Source organism: Achroia grisella, unplaced genomic scaffold, assembly GCF_030625045.1.
Source record: "Achroia grisella isolate CSIRO2021 unplaced genomic scaffold, CSIRO_AGI_Agris_v1 utg146, whole genome shotgun sequence".
Taxonomy (NCBI): domain Eukaryota; kingdom Metazoa; phylum Arthropoda; class Insecta; order Lepidoptera; family Pyralidae; genus Achroia; species Achroia grisella.
In genome coordinates, this window is record NW_026712636.1 from 43,136 (window position 1) to 66,952 (window position 23,817).

At 33.6% G+C, this 23,817-nt stretch overlaps 1 protein-coding gene across 1 annotated transcript; it reads right to left on the reverse strand.

Moving 5' to 3' along the window:
* Window positions 1–387: 387 nt before the first annotated feature.
* Window positions 388–23,395, reverse strand: LOC131855578 (acid phosphatase type 7-like). Its single transcript, XM_059206856.1, has 10 exons — window positions 23,059–23,395; window positions 21,020–21,211; window positions 20,460–20,581; window positions 19,575–19,759; window positions 19,011–19,211; window positions 16,770–16,882; window positions 16,267–16,402; window positions 1,764–1,825; window positions 1,205–1,296; window positions 388–698 (listed from the first exon to the last, which is right to left on the reverse strand). The coding sequence occupies exons 1-10, from the start codon at window positions 23,159–23,161 to the stop codon at window positions 639–641; spliced, it is 1,266 nt and encodes a 421-aa protein (XP_059062839.1). The 5' UTR covers window positions 23,162–23,395; the 3' UTR covers window positions 388–638.
* Window positions 23,396–23,817: the final 422 nt, after the last annotated feature.

The following is a 23,817-nucleotide window of genomic DNA, read 5'->3' on the forward strand; positions in this document are numbered from 1 at the left end:
AAATCAGACTATGATTTACAAGAAATTGTATGTACTCTGACTATAATTATCGTCATTAGCAATTACTCTGTAATAAGATTCTCAATATAATTAGTATACCAGGTAATTTGAGGTGAAATATTTAGATATATTAGAATTATTCAATTTACAAAAACAACATTTTATAAAAAAATATTTAACTTTTATATAATACTGTGACAAATAATAATTAATCATAATCGTGTCTGCGCTCAAAAATGGTATTCGTCATCCAAAGACTGAAGCAATTGCTTCGTTAATATTTCAATGAAAGTTATTATTATATTTTTGTGTTATTACACATTATTAATACAGTTATTCAGGTCTAAATTTCAATATAGTAAAATACATATATTTACCATTAAATTATTCATGTTAAGATTAACTACGTTAGTAAAATCCCTGCAGTTTTACACACTACCTTATAATTACATAAATAGCTTATGTTAAGACACTATAATTGGCTATGATAGTTACAACGTATAGAGGGAATGGTAATAGTAAATGCATAGTTAATATTTGGTATGCAACCAAGGCATTAAATAAAACAATCCTTATAGAGAACGAAAGGACGAATACGTTACTAAAAATAAGTATAAATATTATAGAATAATTTAATACTACGTGTTTTTGACCAACCAAAATGAATCAATAACTTTCCCCTCAAGATCTGCTGACACCTGAAATGTAAAAACATTAATATATGATTTGCAGAATTATAGTTAACGGACAGGGAGGGAATTTTTAGTAATGCGTATTAATGGTCCAACACATTATTTTCAAGATATTATACAATACTTACCTCTCTTAATATATGTTAATTGAAAAGGCCTATGATGCGTGGAGTGTCGACACTAGAATCTACCAAAGGCACCGCTTTAAGGATTGTGATAGAAATCCTATGTATTTTATTTCCTTAGCAACATAATATATATGCTTAATAATGTATTTATTTCAGATAACTAATGCTTATTCACATAGGATCTTTCAGTCTTTTGTGTACGTCACATTTTTTCCGAAATAAAAATATATGAAAAGGTTGATGACTATAAAGTGATTCAAAGAGGTATAGACGACTCGCACCATTTTCTCTTCCTACCCGAATTTAAGTAGTATTATAGTGTAGTACAATATGTATTCATGATCGTTGTAATCATTATGTATATTAGTCATATTATAGAATTACCTGTTCTATATAAATGGGCCCTTTTTTGTAGGCCTTTAACTTAGTATAGCCGTAGTCTTGCGATCTAAACGCCGACCATTTCGCCGAATTATCTGTACACAAATTAAAGGAATGTTACTTGGAAAAGTTACATTAATTAAATTTAATTAAAATATATGAACATATTTCATTTTATCATTTGACCCATGGTATGTATATACTTGTTGTTTTATATCTTTGTCTTATAATATATCTTTGAATATAAAACTACAAAATTGCTATATGGCCCAAAAATATCTTAGAGCATTTTTTTAGTTCTTTTCTAGGACTTATAAATAACATCTTTTCTTATCGCTTAAAAGTATTGGGGCTTCAACTGGATCATATGTTATATTGTTTAGGTGGAATTAAGTATGTAATTACTAAGTCTCGAATAATCCGAGACTTAGTAATCACAATTAGTTCCAAAGCTGAACCGACTTTAATGATTCTTAATTTAAATTAAAAGGTTCAAAGGCATCAATAAATAATATTTTATTTATTTATATTGTCAATATATAATCTTTGCCATAAAACTTACGCCTAAAGTGATCTCGTCCTTCCCGACAGCCTGCCGAGCCCGTAACTAAGTGCACTGGAGCCCTACAACGTTTATAACATTAATTTATTATAAAAATGAAGATAAAAAGTATATTAATTTCATGTCTGCTTCAAATATTAAAACAAGTGTTGGACAATAAACAAGTGTTGATCACGTAACCGCGCACTTGTTGAGCGTTTGAATTAATCCTTAGATATATAATCGTGATTCGATAACTTGTTTGGCCAAAGTTCAATTTTAACAGCAACATTTAAACTTTATAGAGCAAGAGCCCACGACTGCCAGACATACGTCATTTTAATAAATTTCAGCTTTATTAAAATGACGTAAGTTTATTTATAAAATAGTATAGTTTAGGGGGGTCCGGCGGGGGGTTGGAACCACACTACGTGTCTGGCAATGAGCAGCGCAAGTTATAATAATGCTACGAACAAAATATGAAAATATGGAGTTTCTTAAAATAACGAATTTGATATGAAAATTTTTTACACCTTTTTGTTACCTTTGGTACCTGCCAAAGGAACCACGATCCAGGTTTCATGTTTGGGTTTCGTTCTTACCTGTGTTGGGGACCCACATACAAGAACTTTCACGTTTATTAAAATGACGTATGTCTGGCAGTCGTGGGCTCTTGGGCTGTTAGTACCTGATGTCGATTATTGGCCTCATTGTTACCCAGTATAACCTCTGGATAGTCACGGAGTCGCCTTCGTAATTAGAAGTTTGTGGTGACCACATCTGACCCTTAATTATGTAACGATGTTATTAAGAACTCTCAATTGTAAACAATTAAAATGTATGGGTTTTCAAAGTTCTATGAACCATTAGAGACTTGGAAACACGAGCTAAGTTAATAAAGTATCAAATGAAAATTGGTAGTAATATCTTTACAAGCTTATAGCCTTAGTCTAACTTATTTTATATACGTCGGTTCATCGATCGGACTGTTATCATTTTATCATTAACAAAAAAACTCATTACAACTTTGGAATAATACGGAAGCTATGAAAATAAATAAATCACGGCGTTAAAAATCAGTGTGTAAATTAAAACATCATCGCGCAATAATATATTCAAAAAGGTAAATTAGTTCGTTTGGATGTTTTGTCTCTTAAAATACAACGTCCCAGAAGTAATCAAAATAATAAACGAACATGTTACATTGATTTGTTTTCTGTTGATTTCATTTTGCGTTGGAAACGCAATCGGCGATTGACGATATCAGGATGCGGCTAAAACAGATCAGAGATCGTCCAACAAGAAGTGATTAGTAAGAGGATATAATTGAAGGGTGAGGGGGCGAGAATTTAGGATGGCTTCTATTTGAATAAGAAAGTAGCCATTTCTTCATACAATTTGCCTAAGATGATGTTTTTATTTTATTAATGAATGAAAAGTTGAATATTACGAAGTCAAATTTGTATTTTAGCTCATGGAAAGTTCCAACAAAGGTCGTGCCGTTGTCCGAGAACAGCGTCTGCGGCTTACTTCTCGACGTGCTATAACTGTAGTAATATAAGCTATCTTTGGTTAAATCATACTCCAGATGCACGGCCTTTGTGGCTGACACACAAACACACAAATAATGATTTCATAAGTTTACAGCCTCTACCTTTGCGGTCAGCTATTCATTGGTCAAAACCTGTTTCTATTTGACAAATACAAACTCGTTTTTTGGTAGGTTACCCATCAAAGGCTGTTAACTTGAATCTATTAAATCAAGATTAAAATAGTGCCGCCTATTATAATTATGTCTGGCTCTAATTTGGACAGATATGTGTTTTTTATTAGCATTTCGAATACATTATAAGCGATGTTTCTGATATTGAGAAAAAACGCGGATGAGGTAGTCAGAACCAACAAACGGTGTCAATCAGTCTATTTTTATAAACATTATACATAGTAATCACAGGGAATGAAAAACTGTACGTAATAGAACATTTGTATTATTTAACTAATAAACAAGTTATTGTGTATTTACTTGCATTTTTATGGCAGTTATTAATGAATTAAGACAAATGCAAGTACACGTTGTAATTTTGTAGCGATGAAAATTTATTTATTAGTGATGAAATTAAATTGGTGTTATTATTATTTATTGATAGCTTGTTATTAATATGGAATGTTTGAATTGTTTCGTAAATTGGAAGTGTATTAATTAGTTCATTGAGAGGAATCTAATTTTAAAAAGGCAGGGTTTTACCACAACGAAGAATTACCTAATAAATCTGCTCTAACACCTCGAGACACTAAATTGCCGGGTTTGATTTAGTTACATACCGCCAATAATGACAATTTTCTTGTATTTCTAAAACTCGGTGACACGAATGGTTTATATTTAGAGAAGCCTAAGACGATGGTAGAATCAGTCCAAAATACACTACGACTAAATTCAAGAGTAACCGACGTCATTACCTTCATGAATAGTCGTGCTCCTAAGAGCGCGCCACATAGTTGTCGTGGAATTGTGGTGGTTTTAATTGGAATCTTATTGGAAGCCAAAAGACGGACATCAATTGATTCATCGCTAGCTATATTATATGCATGTAATATGGCTCTCCGAAGCATCTGTAAATATATGTATTTCTGTTTTATTTGTTTTGTCGTTTTTAATGCACCTAGGAATTTCAAGTTTATTTAACTGTGGTAGAAACTGTATAAACTCTGACCAAATTTTCTATGTCTTTTGGGACCCTTTCATCCCAAGAGCATTTATGTATCCACAATTTTTGCATTAATATTTTTGCTTCAACAAATGGTGATACTAAACCTAGAGGATCAAACATAGACAAAATAAATCTCTTTGTTACTTTATCTTGCGGTGTAATATTAATAGAAAATGATAAATAATCAGTTGAACACTTCCAATAAATACCTAATGTTTTTGCACATTCTTTTGCACTAAGATCTACGCTACCAGATATCTCATTATTTTGGTTTATACTATTTAAAATAAATAAATTATTTGAATGCCACTTTCTTAAATTAAATTTGGCTGAATGAAGTGTATCAATAACACCTTGACATAATGATATACAGCCTTCAATTGTATCATGACCGGACAAAAAATCGTCAACATAAAAATCATGACAAATAGCGCGTTTTACTTGAGAATATATCATACTAATTGTGTGAGACATCTAGTGGCTAGAAACGGCCTGATTGTAATAAGTGTATTTGGTATATGATTTAATTGGGTGGGAGGGATCGAATCCATAATATTTTTTGTAATGGACGTTGTGATTCATGTAATAATATCTGCCGATACATTTTTTCAATGTCGGCTATTATGTTTAAAATAAATAGCTAATAAATCGTCCTGCACAGTAGGACCTACGCGTTTATGTCATTAAGAGACTTGCCTGAGGACGTGTATCGAATACAACACGTAGTTGTGTGGTTGTACTAGTTTTAAGGACGCCATGATGTGGCAAGTAGCATTGAATTGTGTTTTTATTACTACTACATGTATCTTCATTCAAATGTCCCAGATTATAAAAATATAAATTCTATATATAACGTTTCAAAGTATCGACGCTGAAAGAAATCTACCAGCATTATATGAATTTAAAACGTCGCGGCATATAAACTACAAACCGTCCATCTATGTTACGCTGTGTAGAATTTATAAAATCACGTTCACATGCCTGTTCTTCTGGAGTGAACTCATAATTTGATGTAATTGTATCTAGTTCCCAAAATCGGGTTAAGTCGGTATGGTCGTTTGAAAACATACATATATGTTGTTTGGGACTAGGTTGAAAAATACCAGAAACCAACCAAGATTTTGGTTTCAAAAAAGAGGCGCTTGTGCTTGCCTAGTTGGATACGATTTGTACCGATCACATTCCAGAAGACGTCCGCACCTACAAGGATATCTATGGATGACGGCACGTTGAAATTTGATCGGCTATGAAAAACCCCAGGCGGTATTTCTAAGTTATGCACATCTATATATGTATTTATCAGTGATGTTAGGTAAAACGAAACAATTGATATCCGTCCTGTAGACACCACAATAAGACTCCAATGTAAGAGAGCATGACAATGAATTCGTGGATACCTGTTGATTGATATTGAATTCAGCGTTTAAGAAGATTGTTTGGCACAAAATTCCTTTGTGACAAAGTTTCCTGTGCTTCCATTGTCTAATAAGACTCTGCATGTGATTTTCCATGGCCGTCGAACCTTGACCAAGCTGTGGATAGCATAACATGGTTTGTGTTAATTAAAGACTGAGATGGTTCAGCAGATAACACAACGCTGTCATATGCGACAGGCTTTTATGAATATCGAGATGAAGAAGCGTGTTGTGTTTGGATAACAATATTTGCAATGTGATAATTTACAGCGTGATTCGTGGTGACCAGGCCGAAGGCAATTTAAGCATATTTTGAAGGTCTTAGCCTTTTCAATACGCGTCTCAACAGGAAGCTTTCTGAAGGCATCACAATTAAATAAATAGTGCTCATGAAAGCATAATACATGAAAATGATATTATGAAGAAATTATAAAGCATTGGATTTGTGAATATGATTAGATTCAGAATTACTCTGTTATTTTTTGCCACAGTTCCAAAAGATCTGCTCTGTTAGTTAAAAAGGTTAAAAAAATATCTAGAGTAGGTGGATCGTTGCGATTGTTTCTGTATTCCTCCCATTCCCTATTTGTGACAATATCTAATTTAGTTGACATCATATAAATATTTATCCCAACTTTCTGTAGGCTGGTCAAGCGTAGCCAAAGCTTTAAGATTTTTATTTGTGACATCAACTATGTAACGCAAGGTTTTAGATTCTTTTTTGATGGCATTTACATTGAAAAGGGCGTGAACATGATTGTTTACAAGCAAGCGTTTATATCGTACCTCTTGCACAACAATTCCCATGCGGCAGCATAATTCTCAGCCTTAAAATCTAAGCTTTTGATGACAAGGGCTGCACTGCCTTGCAAACAAGCACGAAGATAATGAAATTTGTTTATGTCGTCAATGACCGTGCTGGAATGAACTATAGAAATGTTATCGCGGAATTCAAGCCAATGCTGGTAACTGCCATTGTAAAAAGGTACTGTATCTTGGGAAGACGTACGAAACTATTGTTGTACGGGTATCTATTCCCCGTACTTGTTTGTAAGGTTGCGGGTGCATGGAAACAAGAAAGACAAGTGTAATTATTTCGAGCAGAGTTTTCAAGCGATTAATAAAAAAATATTTTACTCCGCCCGCTCGCACCGTGTCACGTACTAGGTAACGATTGTGTTACGCACATAGGTGCGAGCGGGACGGAGAGCGCGATAAGACCATTTTCTACTCGATCCTTTATTTATTAATTTAAATACATACAATGCAATTATATTTAATTCTACCTATTAGGGAATTGAAACTACTACAATTATAAATTTTATTAAGCTAACAATAATCAAATAACAATATGAACATTCTAGCTAAGCTGTATTTAATTCGAGTTCGCGTTGTTCGGGGATTCAATTTCTTCGTAGGCCGCCAGTATTTTTAGTGCGAAAAACGGTATTTAGATGTAGCGTCATTGGTATCGTCTTCTAACTTGATGACTCCGTGGCTCCCGCCGGTGTTGTAATTGTGTTCTTCGCATTTTGTATTGGGAATGTGAACTCTTCTTCTGGTCGATATAGAAACTGCGGCCCCCGGAACCATCTGTGTGTTGAAGTGAAGTGGTGTTTTGTAAAAACGTTGTCGGCCGTTAATCTATCGTTCGTTTTCATAATAATTTCATATATACGAATGTTAAAATGAGAATAATGCGTTTTGAACGAAGTTTCAATCGTGTTCTTCAGCCGTGTGTGACATATTTGCAGCTCCAGATTTTGTTGTTGCCACTCTTGTATTTGTGCGATTGACACAATTCGCCGGTATACGGCCCGCCATATGCGTAATTGAGCTCGCGTCGACGAATGTGTATCCGTCGTTAACACCGTGGTATTAAATACTGCTGCGCGTGCATATATCCAGCTCCGCCACGCTGCTGCTTGTTTTCAGTTTGTATCACGTGCGCCACGTATCTTGTAAATGTTCTATGGCTTTATATTTTCGAAATAATAATTTTACTTACTATCTTATTATGATGATGTGTAACGGAAGTTTGTTCCCGTTGAAAAAAAGTTTAAGTAAATATAATCTTCTCAGCGTCGAGTTGCACCATGTTCTCTTCAAGAAAAACATGGCGCGATTATGCCCAGCGCTGAAGAATAGTTCGCCCGGCTGTGGATTTAGAAACTCGTGTTGCTCTTCAGTGTCATATTAAAAATGATTGACAACCATGCAGCCGCCTCCGGGATTGTAGTTCGCGTTTTTTCTTCAATATATCGCCGTGCATGGCGACGAACGAAGATGACGCTCTTCATCCATATTCGACATGGATGGCGTCGATCTCCTTTAGAAAATGTCTCGGTCTTCTTCTCGTATTGTGACACGCATGAACATAAAATTTCATCATTTTGTGACCGCCACATTATACTCTGAGGACCCCAGGTAGTGATTTGGAACAGAATGTCGTTGACAATGCATAATGTCTTTCGTGCACGATGCGCAGCTTGTCCGGTTTCTGTGGGTTGATGACGGTCTTCAATTTCTGCATAGAGAGATGGTAATTTGCAGTTTATATCTGTTCTTCATGTCTTCATTCTTGTCGAGTTTTTTCTCAATATATTTATCTGCGTTTCGCGTTTCCATAACGCGGTCTCGTAAACGGTAACGGGCGAGTTTTTTCTTGCAATATTTTCAGCGCGCGTTGTTCCTCTTCATTGTATGATATAAGTGTTCTTTCATTAATCGCTCTATTATTTCAACCGTCGACTAAGTGACTGATTCTGTGCACTTGCTGTCTCGCTCTCGCCGCTCCCGTGCCGTGCAACACCCAACCCAGGTTAATGACATTAGTGACATTGCCTTTTTCTATGTGCGAGCAGCAAAAAATAGAATGACCTTCTTATTGTAATTATATCGAAGTGTGGACAATTGCGCTGTGATACTGTTTGTGGAGTATATATGGTCGCAGATACCTTTATGAAACTTCGTCAATAAACAAGTGTTATATGGTATCTAAATTAGGGCCAGTGACATTTGCTAGCTTCGATGATGGTGCACGTTGCGCCTCGAATTATTATACACCGAATATCGGCATATCTTGAGGAAATCTTTTATCTTCTCTCGCAGACGCGAATACCATCGAGGGCTCGCTGTCCTTCTTCTCTTTGTAGAAGGAGTGGGTATGTTTGTCAACCAACGTTGCATCTCTTCGTCTTAAATTGTACAATCTTTTTATTGAAACGATAATTTTTTATAATACTTGTGGCTATGATATATTACGGGTGGTGATCTGTTGCACGTCGGACACTATTCATGTTTAATTGTATGTTTTCACGCTTCTCTTCTGGCCATTCTATTACTTCGGCGGGTGCGAAGGTTATTTCAATTTATATTATAGATTTGATCAGCTGGCTGTTCTGCTAAAAATATCGATTTTAAATCGTAGGTTGGCATCTTCATGATGGATTTGTTTTCGTTTATGGTTCTTCTTCAGGGCTTGAATTGTTGCAGTGACATTGGCTACTGGATGCGAATATATATGAGTTGTCTGACAGCCGCGGCACGAAGTTTATTCATCTGCCATCAATGCTAAAAATATAAAATGTATAGGAAAAAGTGTGCAGCCTCTTTGGCCGCACCCTTTAAACACCGACGTAATCTAAAGTTTTCTTGAATCGGTCATAAACGACTCTTTAGGCCATCTTCAAATGCTTAAAACATAGTTTTTCACCGTGGAGCATTGGATGCCATAGTCATTCTCTTCCTTTTCATCATTTATCCTCTTCTTTCTTCGTTGGCATCATTGGTGCTAGGAGTCTTCCCTCGGACCGTTGTGGCTTGCATGGTCCCGTCGGAATGCGTCGCTGCACGGCTGCGGCTGCCTGTTCCCTCTCCGGCGGGTATCATGAGATATTAATCCCCTGATTGTTTTTCGTGTCTGTCAATAATTTAGTGCCAATGTCGTATAGCCCGTAGGACTACTCTCTTCTTAATGTGGCGGCGTCCTCTTCATTTTCGTCCTCCTCTTCGTCGTCCGTGTCTGTAAATATCGTGCGGCGGCCAGTTCTCTTTGCGGATTATCTTCTCTGGCAGGTATTCTTTCTTCTTTTTTAAGTTGTTAAAAACTTGCATATGGTAGCAGTAGGTTAGGACGTGTACGTCGTGGTGGTCGATTCATATTAAAATAGTGGCGGCGACGGTCGGCATAGCGGCGACAGGCGACGTGACGGCGGTGTTTTCTTCGTTTAATTGAGCTTCCATGGCTGTTCTTATGCTTCTTGTATTATTGTTATCTTGATCTCTGTGCAGTCTTGCTTCTTCCAACAATCCGGCTTCTCGAAGGACCAGATGATCTTTATTCTTCTTTTTGAAGGACCAGATGGTCTTGCTTTCTTCTTCCAACAAAAATCGAAGGACCAGATGTACGGGTATCTATTCCCGTAAAGGTTGCGGGTGCACCTGCAAGTACTAAACAAGAAAGACAAGTATTATTTTTATATTTTATTAGAATAGAATGAATATGATGAATGAATAATATGTTTACCGTGTCACGTACTAGGTAACGATTGTGTTACGCACATTTAGTTACTTTCTATGCTCCTTTATTTATTAATTTAAACTTTACATACAATGCAATTATATTAAGGGAATTGAAACTATACAATTATAAATTTTATTAATTTTCAATAATCAAATATTTACAATAGTCGCGAACAATTGTGTTTGTAATACAAGCATCATGAACTCGTGATTTCAAACAAGTTGATGATGAAGGGTTTTAGATGATACTGGTTCTCGAACACGTCTCGTTCCTGATACCTCTGATCAGGATCGTCTAGTCATTCTGAAGATGAAGAGAATATAGTAATTCCATTTTATCAATACGCGATTGCAGTTCAAATTGAATGGCTGCAACTTTCTTTTAAAATATTAATATAATTGCAAAAATAAGTTTACTTTTAAATGTTATATATATATATGTTGATTTAGATTCTGACATTGTAAACGTTAAAAGATGAGTTGAATGAATACTATATGATGAAGTTGAATTGCAAATAAAAGGAAATAAAAAAGAATAATTATTTTTATTTTGTTATAGGTGATTGTTTTAAATTACTATTTTTATAAAGTAGCAAATAGAAACGATACTAATCTGTTTAATGCTTCTGCACCACGCTTCGCAGTTTTAAAAAACAGTAGTACAAAGTCGAACTACCGAACGACCTAGGAAAAAAAACAAAAATTAATACACAGTAATAGAAATATTGTATACTTATTGGTTATTAGTGAAGCAACTAAACGCAGACTAATGATATTAATTGCATTTCTACTATTTACAAGTTGCAAGATCAATTATTTGTTTTAAGGTTATAATGTTATTAATTACGTTATGATTTTATGAAAGAATCCACGTATTATGGTTATGAATATGATATTGATTGTGATTAATTCGTTAAATGACTGTGTGTGATTAAAATAATAATAAGATTTGCTAATCAATCACTATCTAAATTATTATGCAGTACTACGCAGTACACTATGGAATCACGCATATATATACTATGACTGCAAATAACTAATGAATAAATGGCAATAACCTTTTATGGTTTGTAATGAAAATGATAATTATATGAATGGTAATTATGATGGAATGATTATGATAATGGAGAAGTTAAAGTGAAGATGATATGAGGATGGATGTGTAAAGATAAGATAATGGAACGATCTCACGGTCTTTATGCACTATCCATATAAGTAATCCTCTTCTTGTTCTTCTCGTGCAGTTAGTGCGTTAATAGAATTCTGGTCGGAAGACTAAACAGCAACGTTGAAGTGCGCAGTTGAAAGAAGCCAGTGCGCAGTTGAATGAAGCCAATGCGCCGTTGAAAGAAGCCAGTGCGCCGTAGATGCTGCTTGCGTCGCAATAAAATTCCAGTCGTCCAAGTAGTGGTTGAAGGACCAATTTGGAGGCGTCAGGGAGTGTTAGTTGGACTGTTATAGATTCTCCAATGCGTTTATTACTAGAACTTTATATTACAACGCTTTAGCCCGACATTAATAATACGGAACGCTATGAAAATAAACTAAAGATGCGCGTGCGGTTGATACGGCGTTAAAAATCAGTGTTTTGTATTCCGACGCCCCGCGTAATCTCCCCGGGGACATATCGCGCTTTTTTATGGCTTGACCAATATACATCGGTTCATCGATCGGGTATCATTTTATCATTAACAAAAAACTCATTACTCTAAGTTAGGAAGGAATAAATCATACTTTCTAAATTAAAACTTGCTACAAAATATATTTAAAAGGTAAAATTAGTTCAATATGTTTTGTAAAATAACGGGTAATAAATAAATGTTACATGTTACATTAAATGTTCTGATTTCATTTTGCCAATTTAAAACGACAAATAGCAATTAATATAATTGAAGGGTTGATATTTTTGAACAATTTGCTGGCGGTATTTATTTTATTAATATGAAAATAATATTACAATTCATATTTTAAAAACTAAATAACTTCTATAACTGCTAATATAGATATGTATCATACTTATGACTCCAAACATTGAATTAATGTCATTATTAACTGGGAAATTCACAAAATATTTGACAAATACAAATTGTATTTAAAGGCTGTTAACGTAACATATTAAATCAAGATTAGTCTTAGTAACTCTATTTAGACAGATAATTTGCCGACATTATTTTCATATTAAAAAAATCTAATCAAATTAACATTATACAAAATCACAAAAAATCTTTGGTTTTATGAAACAATAAACGGTGTATTACTCCGTTACATTATTAGTCATAAGAATTAGATTAAAAACTTCGGTATGTGTAAGCGAATGCTTTACATACGAAGTAATATATCGTATTAACCATTAACTATCAATGATTAATCTAACTTTTAAGTTTTACTCAACAATCTAAATGTCTAGTTATTCATTACCTTGAGATTCTTTTACAAACACCAATATATTTATAAGCTGAGTTCGTATAACTATTAAAGCTTTACTGAAAAGCAAGTATTGTCTTAATTTAATAATATTGTATATTTATATATATGGCTGATGAAGGTGTTTTATGAGCCAGAACTGGTCCATGACACGTGGGTTTTTCGAGTCTATAGGATTTTCCACATCCACCTGAAAAAGCCAGAAGACTATATAAAAATTTTACCCAAGTACACTTTGTACAAAGTTGTCTGCATGAGTACCTCTAGCTTGCTATATTTTGGTTTGAGGTTGATATATGACAGTGAAGTTACAGGTTATGAAAGTATCAATGATGAAGTGACTTAGTCGTCCAGAATGGCAATGCATGTGGGGTATTTATTACAAGCGTCACCCAACCAGATTGATTATGTGTATTGCCAAGATTTACATGTAAATCAGATGGTTCATAAATTGTTCGCCATTTATTATTTAAAATAAAAACACTTCACCTGTGTATCCAGCAGGCATTTAAAATAATTTATTTAGTCTCAAAATAAATATAGAATGTATTTTAAACGTTTTATAAAAATTACAATTGAAATTTAGTATCGTGAAGACCACTTTGTCGTAAAGGCTTCAAAGTTTAATTTATAAGGGAATAGAAAATAATGCGTATCAGGGAAGGCATCCGTACGGGAATCCACATACAAGTAACAGATTTTTGGCGTTTGTACGACGATTTTTCACCCACACATGTATGTACGAGATTTTGACCTATGAAAATCGAACAGAATACTATGTATATCAGTACAGAGTAAAGAGCCAAATTGAGTAGGTACGTGAATTTATCATATATTTTCATTTTGTATGAGGCTAAGTTTCATGTTAGCATTAATGCATATACAAAAAGCTGCATCATAGCATAGCAGTCAATAGATGTTACCTGTTCCACGTGTATATGCGTTTTGTTGTAAGCATAGAACTTGGTATAACCATACTCGCTGGATCTGAACGCTGACCATTTCAAGGGTGGCTCTGTTAACAAATTTTATATACATATATTATATTCATTCAAGGCAGATATTACTTGAACACATTGTTACCTCGTCTTTTTAAGGGGATAGGTGTTGTTAGTAATGGGCTCTAGGGATTGTTAATATTATATCTGTCAAGTTTGACGTCCATATGTTTTGGAAATTATTGTAGTTCATTCCTGGGACATTTCTCACAATACTGACTGACTTCACAAAATCACAGAAAACGCATGACATCTTAGTCCTCTGTTCATGTACATAGGAGATACTTACCGCTTACCATCAAGTGAACCATTAATTTATTTGCTTTTCAAATTAATAAAAAAATATTTTAAGTACCTTTACTTTTGTTTCGATCTTTATCAAAATTTTAGTAATATAGAAATTTTAACCATGATATAAATTTGTCTTTCAACAGTGTTAAATAATCATCATATCAATTAGCGCATTACAAAAAGAATGTTCTATACTATAATATTATACCTACTTTTAAATGGATCCGTGCCCTCTCTGCAACCAGCGGAGCCCGTTATAAGATGTACTGGAGCCCTGAAACATTTGAATAAAATTAATATTATTAGACAAAAATAAAAATAGTCTTGAAAGCTATCAACGGCTAAAATAATAGGTGCATGCAAATAGTTTGTAAAGTGTTACATTTATTTTGTATTCTCTTTGTGCATTGATGTAATATACTAAGTTTATGTGCATTAAGTATATGGAATGTATACTGTGGAACTACTGCATTGATTTGAAAATATATTTCATTGTTCTATTGAAACATGCTTTATTCCAAAGACACATACATAGGCTACTATTACAAATATATATGTTGTACAAATCTCACAAACTAATAAATAATTAATAACTATGCATCATACTCCATACCGTTAGTAAGGTTTCCATATTGGATCCTTCTGTAAAATCGATTTATGCAGTGTAAATACACTTCAAAAATCGAATGAATGACGGTATGGAATAAGTCGAATTATTAATAATTATTTAAGACTTCAGGATAACACAAAACATACACGTGTATTAAATTAATTTGGTAATTACCTTTTGTTGTCAATTACCTAGGTTTCGATCGCCTTTTCGATCTCCTTTTCTCATATGAATTTCAGGCAATTCTTCATATCATAGTAAAAGCAAGCATTATAATAATTTTCTATTATTTAAAACGAAAAGTAACACTGGCGGCCCACACAATGGTAAGTACAGCCATCCGCAAAGGTTTTAAAAATTACATTCAATTTTGCATTTGCTTCTGAGAGAAACTTATACAATGTCGTGAATATATCTATACTTCGAGTGTCACTGCTTTATAAGTCTGTGTATTGTGTAATGTAAATAGGTTTATCTCCTATAGACGTAGGTAACTACTGTTATGTATTTTTATACATTATATATGTTCTCATTTATATAAAAGTATTTGTCGTCCATGGATATGTGCCTTTTAATAAGCGTTCGGTATATAATTAGGGATAATCCATAAATTACGTCAGATAACCTTTACGATTTTTTTAAATTTGTGATATGTCCCCTCTCTTACACGTTTTAATCATTTTAAATTTGTCAATTATTAATATAAAAAAGGAGAAATATTATACAATATTATATATACAATATTATACAAAATTTATTAAATAAAATCACATAATCAAACAGTTTATTCAAACAAATTTGGTTATTTCAAATAACTAATAAAATAAAAAGATGTGACATTTATCACACCTCCCACCTCTTGCCACGGCACAGAATAACTGCCTATACATGACGTGTTCTTTTACGCACGATCATGAGCGTGGGAAAGCCTTTTTGTGGTTACTCTTTAGCCCACATTATGTAATTTCACATTCTTTTAAAATTTTATTTTTTATCCATTAATTTAATTTTCCTAAGACATTTAATATTTATAAAAGTTATCAATCATTATTACTTAATTCATAGTGTAAAACAAAGTCGCTGTCTGTCCTTACCTATGTAAGCTTAAATCTACGCAACGGATTTTGAAGCGGTTTTTTTAAATAGAGTGATTCAAGAGGAAGGTTTATATGTATAATACAAGTACACCCGCGCGAAGCTGGGGCGAGTAGCTAGTAACTCTATAATTATGTGTTTGCTCCAAAGTCATCCACTATTTTGAAATGTTAAATAATTATTTAAAAAAAGGCGCTAAAACACGCACATTTGAAATATGTGAGAATGTGCGATCTGACTCTTCAAAAGACTGTGCGCGCCGCCAGCTAATAAAAGAACGAGAAATCATTCTATTTGTCATTCATATTTTCCTACGTGAAAGCCAATTTGCGCGTGAAAGAGCGTACGTGTAGGTATAAGCAGACAATATCACACTTTGTCTACCCTTCCCATTCCTTTAACGCGTGACGCAATATATGGATACCGCCATTTTAGTTGTAAATTGTACTTATAGCATACCTGGGGTTCACATATGGGTGTTCGTAGGAGCCGTTGTAGACCCTGGTGTCGTACAGCGGCCAAGTGCGTTCGTACGAGTGCTCGTGCGCCCATATTACGAGGTCCACTCCGAACTCCTTCAGTAGGGGTTCTAAACCTGTAAATAATAAATATTACTGATTATATCGATATCAGAAGATCACGGGAGGTCTTTGTGATCTAATATGGAGACTTACATGGAGTTAGAACATCATAGGAGATCATGAGAACCCAACAACTGCAATTAATGTGTATTCAAAACATAATGTGAGATCATGGGGCTCCAACAACGGAAACTAACATGTAATTTATAAAATTCACGGGCATCTACTAACAACACCTAACGTGTAGTAGATGAAAGTATTTTAAAAACTGGGCAGTATTTTTTAAATTAGTTTACAAAACATTTTAAAAAAGTAGAATCAGCGGTTACCGGAGCCGGCATGAAGATAGATTGTTTTATAAATAGGTAATTATTCCCTTACCAAACAATCCGAACAAGCCAGTCCTAGTGTATTCTAAACTGCAGTCGATGTCATCAGAGTTGCTGCAATACATCGGACGGTGTCCAAATACTATTATCCATGGGCGACTCTTCCTATAAACAGAGTTAATATAAAACAACAGCCTAAGAAAATAATCCTGGACATTTACACAGGTCCATTTAGTTCCAAGCTGTTAGGTGTATATACGGCCTCCTCACCGATTACGCTTTTTATAATAGTTGTTGTCAAATATAGATTGACATCAGTCTAAATATGTTATAAAAAGAGACAATACAATTATTCTGCAAACATACATATTATTATTATTTAACACATCTCAACAAAAAAGAACCCCACCACAACATCTGGCGACCGTGACTTAGAAGAAAAATGTTGAGATTAAATAAATTAAGAACAAATTTACGCCGATTATTCACAAAGACTGGGAACCAGTTATCAGAATTATTAAAGGAACCCATACCAAATACTGCGGAAATAAAGGCGTGTCATTCAATATTTAAAGGTATAGCAGACGAATTATTTAAAGTAGATAAAGATATTTACAATGAATGGGTGAATGACGACGAAACAAATGAAGATGAATTTTACGCAGATTGTGAAACGGCAGATGAATTTTTGACTAAATGGATTACTCTAGATAATATGTATCAAGAACTTATAGAACAGCAGAATAAACGTCAACCTGCCTCTCAGTTACCAGTCGCATCATCTGAGAGACAGGATATAAGTGCAAGAACACCAGATGAAAATATGAGCGTAAATGGAGAATCAATAAATAATATAATGAAGAGACGATTCACATTACCAAAGATTGAGCTGAAAAGGTTTGATTCCAATGTGAGGGAATCCGCTCTCTCTGAGGAGATTTTACGTGCAAGAGAGAGAGACGTAACCAACTTGGAGAACTACTTCAATTTTTTAAACGAGAAGTTGACAGTGATGAAAAAATCGAGTTGGACAAGTTCGGTTTTAAAAGTTATATAAAAGAAGTAAATGAACCGACAATGGAATATATTTCATCGGATATGAGTAAGAAATACGAAGGAGATGAAAAGATAGAAAAAGACGTAAGGAAACATTCTTTGAAGTATGAAAAGATTACTTACGACTTTAAAGAAAAGAAGGAAGAACAAAAACTAGATACAATTATGACATCCGATGATTATGAAGAAGTGGAAAATAAATTAGTAATGATTATACAAAGAGAATATTTTCAAGCAAATGACGAGTTTAAGAAATTGAAAAAGAAGACTATTTTTACAGATGAAAAGGGTATGATAAGAATGAAAACTAAACTAATTCTGAGTAAAGAGGAAAATAGAAATTTTAGACATTTAATAATATTACCATCGAGTAGTGTAATTCTACTTTATCTGGTTCAAGACAAGCATATCAGCTGGAAAATTAAGCCCCCGGACACTACTTGGTGGAGGGGAGGTTGGGTAGAAAGATGGTACCCCTGGTGGGAAGGGATAGCCAGAGTAGCCAAGATTAAGACGAACTCTGATGTTTTCGTACGCCCCTTTCAGAGGCTTTACCTTCTAGAAGCTCATTTACTATAAGCTATCTGATGAGTACTTCATGTCTGCGGGAGGATGTTAGGTGTATATACGGCCTCCTCACCGATTACGCTTTTTATAATAGTTGTTGTCAAATATAGATTGACATTCTTGTAAAGAAAATTATAAAAAGAGACAATACAATTATTCTGCAAACATACATATTATTCTTATTTAACACATCTCAACAAAAAAGAACCCCATCACAACACAAGCTAAGCAAAGCTCAAGACTTGTGTTATGGCTACAGGATAACTAAAGCAAACACATAAATACATGTTTGTACCATGTTAGAAATCGAACCTTCGACTATCGGAAGTGAGGCGGTGTGCTAAATAACTGTCATTTCCTAAGTCACGTTATATAATATCATTTTTTCATTTTGACTGTAAATTTAAAATACTTTCAAAATCTCATCACTCTTAATAGGGTCGATTTTATGAGTCAAATTAATAAATTTCATATGTATTATTAATTTGACTCGAAATTACTGTATTATTTTTTATTAATGAAAGCCATGAACCACAAAAACGCACAAATAAAATATGTAAATATCGATTTCATGAAATTGTTGTTATTTTGGAGCCAAATTAGAAAACGATCATAGATCATTTAGTAAATGTAACAGTATTCTATTCTATCTATTATACTTTACACCTACCTGTTAGCAGCAGAATTGGCCTCAGCCAAATCTTTCTTCAGCCACTCATACTGGTAACTTATCAATTTGATTCCGTATTGCGTGAAGTAATACACCTCAGTTGAGATGGACACGAAGTGAATTGGCCCCACGTCGAAGCTATAGTACAGGTTCGATTCCTGACCCGGCATCGTAAAACGGTTCGAGTAATGTGTGAAGTTGCTGTAAATATAAATATACCAAAATAATATTTACACATTATATACGAAACATTTTTCAAGTTACTATATATTTATATGCAGTGTTTCAAACTAGTGAAACACTGCATATCAAAATGAGATAAAAGGTATGTAGTGTTGTGTCATGTAATAATAATAATTGTAAATATGGCAAAAAGTAATGGCAGGAAACGATGACGACTTGTGACTTAAACTTAAGGTAAAAATTTACCAGACCATGATCTTGTCTACAGTCTTATATGTCTCAATAATCGTCTGTCATTGTATGGGCATTACATGCATAGACACTCTTATTATTACTAGATATTTACTGATTAAGAGTTCGGTCACCTATTGATATACTTACTAGGCACTTTCATGGTTCCCCGGGCAGGTCATGTATGGCACTCGAGCGGCGATCGGCTCGATCATATTCATAAATCGGTCACCAACTCGGCCCTCCTCCTCGTTCATGTCGTATGCAAAATCACCCACATGGAGGATCATGTCGTATTTATCTTCCGCCACGTCTTCCTTCAAGTACGGTAACGACTGTAAAAAAATATACTATTAAATTGGCCACTTGTTCCCTTTCTGTTGTCTACATTACATTCTAAATACACAATGCTTCTGATCCTAATCAGTGTAATATACAAAATTCTCGTGTCACGGTGTTTGTTACCAACCTCCTCCGAAAAGGGTTTACCAATTTTTATGAAACTTTGTATTCATAGCGAATAGGTCTGAGAATCGGCCAACGTCGATTTTTCATACCCACAGCTTGCATAGCAAAGTATTAGTGGCTGATATACCGTCACACACTATAGTTTCTATAATATCAACTTACGGATACAGTATAAAGTAAATGATGAATTCGTATCCTTAACATTTCGATAAATAAAAAAAAAGATAGATGGACTATATGGAAGATATGGCAAGAAAGGGAGTCAATAACGAGATAACTGGGACGAATGAAAGAGAAAATCATATTATGCTAACCCTAAATTAATGGGATACACAAAAAGCAGATAATGATGATGAATTAGCATCCTTAACAATTTCCTGTTTCAAAATTATTTAAATCAGATGACATTTTTACCAAGCAGACAGTACAATTGTGGCGTTCCCAGTCTTGCCTGTTTCAACCGTAAAGCATAAGTTATGTTTCAGTGTAGGATGAGAATAAGCAGTGTGCAGTGAGAATAACGAGATACGATCAGCTAATAATAATAAATAGAAACATTTCACTAACCATTGAATTGTTGACGCCCATATCGCCATATATTGCTATGCGGAGCACCCAATCTTCGCCAGCAGGAGGGGTCTTAAACGAGAACATTTCCGACCAGCCGTGGTCAGACCCCACTCGGTACACTGTATAGTGTATAATTTACATTAGAACTATCCTATTTACTTCTTTAATAGGTTTTTTAAAAACCATACAGTGTGCTAAACCCGACAAAGAAGCTAGTATTTCTATAGTTATTTATTTTTAAATAACCAATTAAAACTTGTATCTATTACTTCTTGAACCGTAGAGTTATAAATATTACTTAGTTCCTGATTAATTTAATAATCATAAAGGTAGACTTCAATTATAGAGATTTTTGGTCAATAACTATGCAGTACAATATAGAGACCTATATTTAATCATTTAAATAATTTTATGGGTGCCCTAATGTTAAAGGATTACCGCCAGTCAAGAAAATGGAGACTAGGAACCACCAAGAAAATTACAGATGTGTTGCAAGTTTTTTCATGAAGTCTGTAATCTTTTTTACAGTATTAGTAAAGCTAGAACTTGTAACTTACTATAACGTGTGTTGAATTCCAAATCTGGTAACAATACGCGATGTATCCATTCTTTCCTGTGCATTTTGCCGCCATCTGTAAATAGTTTGCTGGAGCCACTGGCATGTTTGTTCATCTGATTCTTTCCATATTTTGCTTCTGATCCCGTATTTATAAAGGTAGACCAAGTGATGACAATGTCATTGGTTTTTTCTAGAAACAAATATTTTATTGCTTATTATTAGGCAATGCATGATGCATGTTACAAAACAAAATTAATGTTTGGGAATCATATGCAAGATATTACATACATATATAAGTATTTAAATTTTATTGTTATAGTCATATAGTAATACATAATAAGGGCTCTAAGGTTATGGTAACCAAATTGGTTATTTAGAGAGCAGAAGTCCAGAGTATAAAGTTACACCATTTTTTGTGGATATGATACAATAAATATTCATAATCACGGCTATCATTTTTCAAGTTAGCATATCTTCATAATATGCATTTTTTCTTAACATAATGTATACTGAAGTTTAACTATCATAAAAAACTGTATTCATGTTTTTAAAGAAGCAAAATATTTATTTCATTATGTACTTATTGTATATGTCATATGTCAAGTGATTATGCTAATGTTATCTGTAAATGCCTAATATATATAACAGGCAATTATAAAGTTATTTAATATAACAACAAGCTAACTATTATCTACAATGTATTAAGTACCTACTGCATATTGTTTGTCCTACTGCAAATTTCCAGATATCAATCATTGCTACATTGCTATATACAATAAAATAATATAATTTTAATTTTAAATTATTATGGTACACCATATATTTATGTTAGTATGAAGTCTGAATCATTTTATTACAGTATTTTTAGATACCATGTAAAAATTAAACATTGCGATAAGCTAAAGTAAGGGTCCAAACACAATTTTCCTGGTAGTTTATCTATTTTTAAAACTTCAAGTATCAGGTCTGTGTTAATATTCTAAAGTTAGGAGGTTTTATAAATTTTTTAAATTATTCTATTTTGTTAGGCATTGCTGGCCTTTACAGCTTCATCAGACAAAGAAGAGGTAAGTACAAAGGATGCTGCTAAACTACAGAGGTAGGTTAGTGCAACTTACCTCTGTAGTTTAGCAGCTGTAGTCAGAGGTCTATAACTGCAAATAGATAGTACATATTTAGGGGTATTTAAATTAAAATCAATCTATCATATACACTAATGTAATCAAATAAATAAATGCAGAAAATGAAATCAAACAGGTTATTAAGGATGGCCATTTGACATCATTTAGAAATCAGTTTTACAATCACAGTTAACATTAACAAAACACTTACATTTTGAACTATGATAATAATAATAATAACACTGTTTATTGCACACTGAGAATAAATACAAACTGAAAAATAAGTTAATTAAAGCTTTCAAACATTTGTGTCATTTATACTTAAAACTGTCAATTGATTTTAACTTCTTAAAATTGTTTTTATTTTGCTCCATGAAATTTTTTAACTACTTTAAAATATACATATATATTAAAGAATGTTACAGTAGTGGAGTATGTTATAAACAACTGTTTGAGATGAACCCTAAGCACATTTAACACCATAATGGTATAAAAAACTATACAAAGCTCATTTAAAGAACTTGATTTTGTACATAACATTATTCATATATAGGATTTGGGAATAGAAGACAAATCACCTGTCCACTGAAGGTGTTAAGAAAGGAGCATTACATAAAACCTCGTAAGGACAAGGATTAAGTATTATTACAACTAGGACTAAAAACCACAGTTGCTAGATCTTCATAATAAGAATACAATCATTATTAGTAATAATAAACAGTAACAATTGGTTACAATTTCTAGGTGCAATAAAGTTAGACAACATTATACTAAATAGACTATGACTCAGTGAAACTGGCGCACTTGTAAACTATAAATAATATTTTATATTGACATTAAATAACACAATATAAAATAATACCATATAGAACATTTTCTTTAATATTATTTGCTGCTTTCTACAAATATAACTCACCTCCAAAAGAAATATGAACTTGTTCTGGTTGGTAATTGTTTTGAACATGTTTATATCTTGCCCAACATAATCCTAAACTTATTAATAGGATAAACAACTTCATTTTGTACAAATCAATAGCCTATTCCAGCTAAAGTTTCTACACTATTAAATATTAAAACAGACAATGATTTGAAGTTATCAAGCACCCATACATAGAAGTCCAGTTAATAAACGAGATACATATAATTTATTTGAGTGGTTATATTGACAATGATAACACAACACAATAATAAGTTTCATATAAACATTACACAAAGACGAAAGTAACCGAAGCATTTCATGTGACAGAAACAGTGTGGCCAGATGATCGTTTGGATTTTCCCTAAATCTTGCTGGAAGTCTAATTATGCAATAATGTTACCACGTTTTTACGGCGCGGCGATAATGCACTGTGTATCCGGACCCCATCAAAGTGAAAAATACACAATTCCATTTTTGTCCATAACAAACTTGCTTCAAGCGTAGTTTTCCGGATGTTTTTTGGCGTTATATATTTACCATATCCTATTTGCGTAATACTATATGGGAACTAAAACGGTCAGGAGTGGAGTGGTGGGGGTAGTAAAAACTGTTTAATTTCCGAAGTTAATTTATGAAGAAAATATCTTCCTGATATTGGAATTGGACTCCAGAGTAGACCTGCTAGTTCCATAATTCCTGCACGTTTGTGTTGTCTAAATTCCAACCATCCCCCGCCCGCCCCGACCCACAAGAATA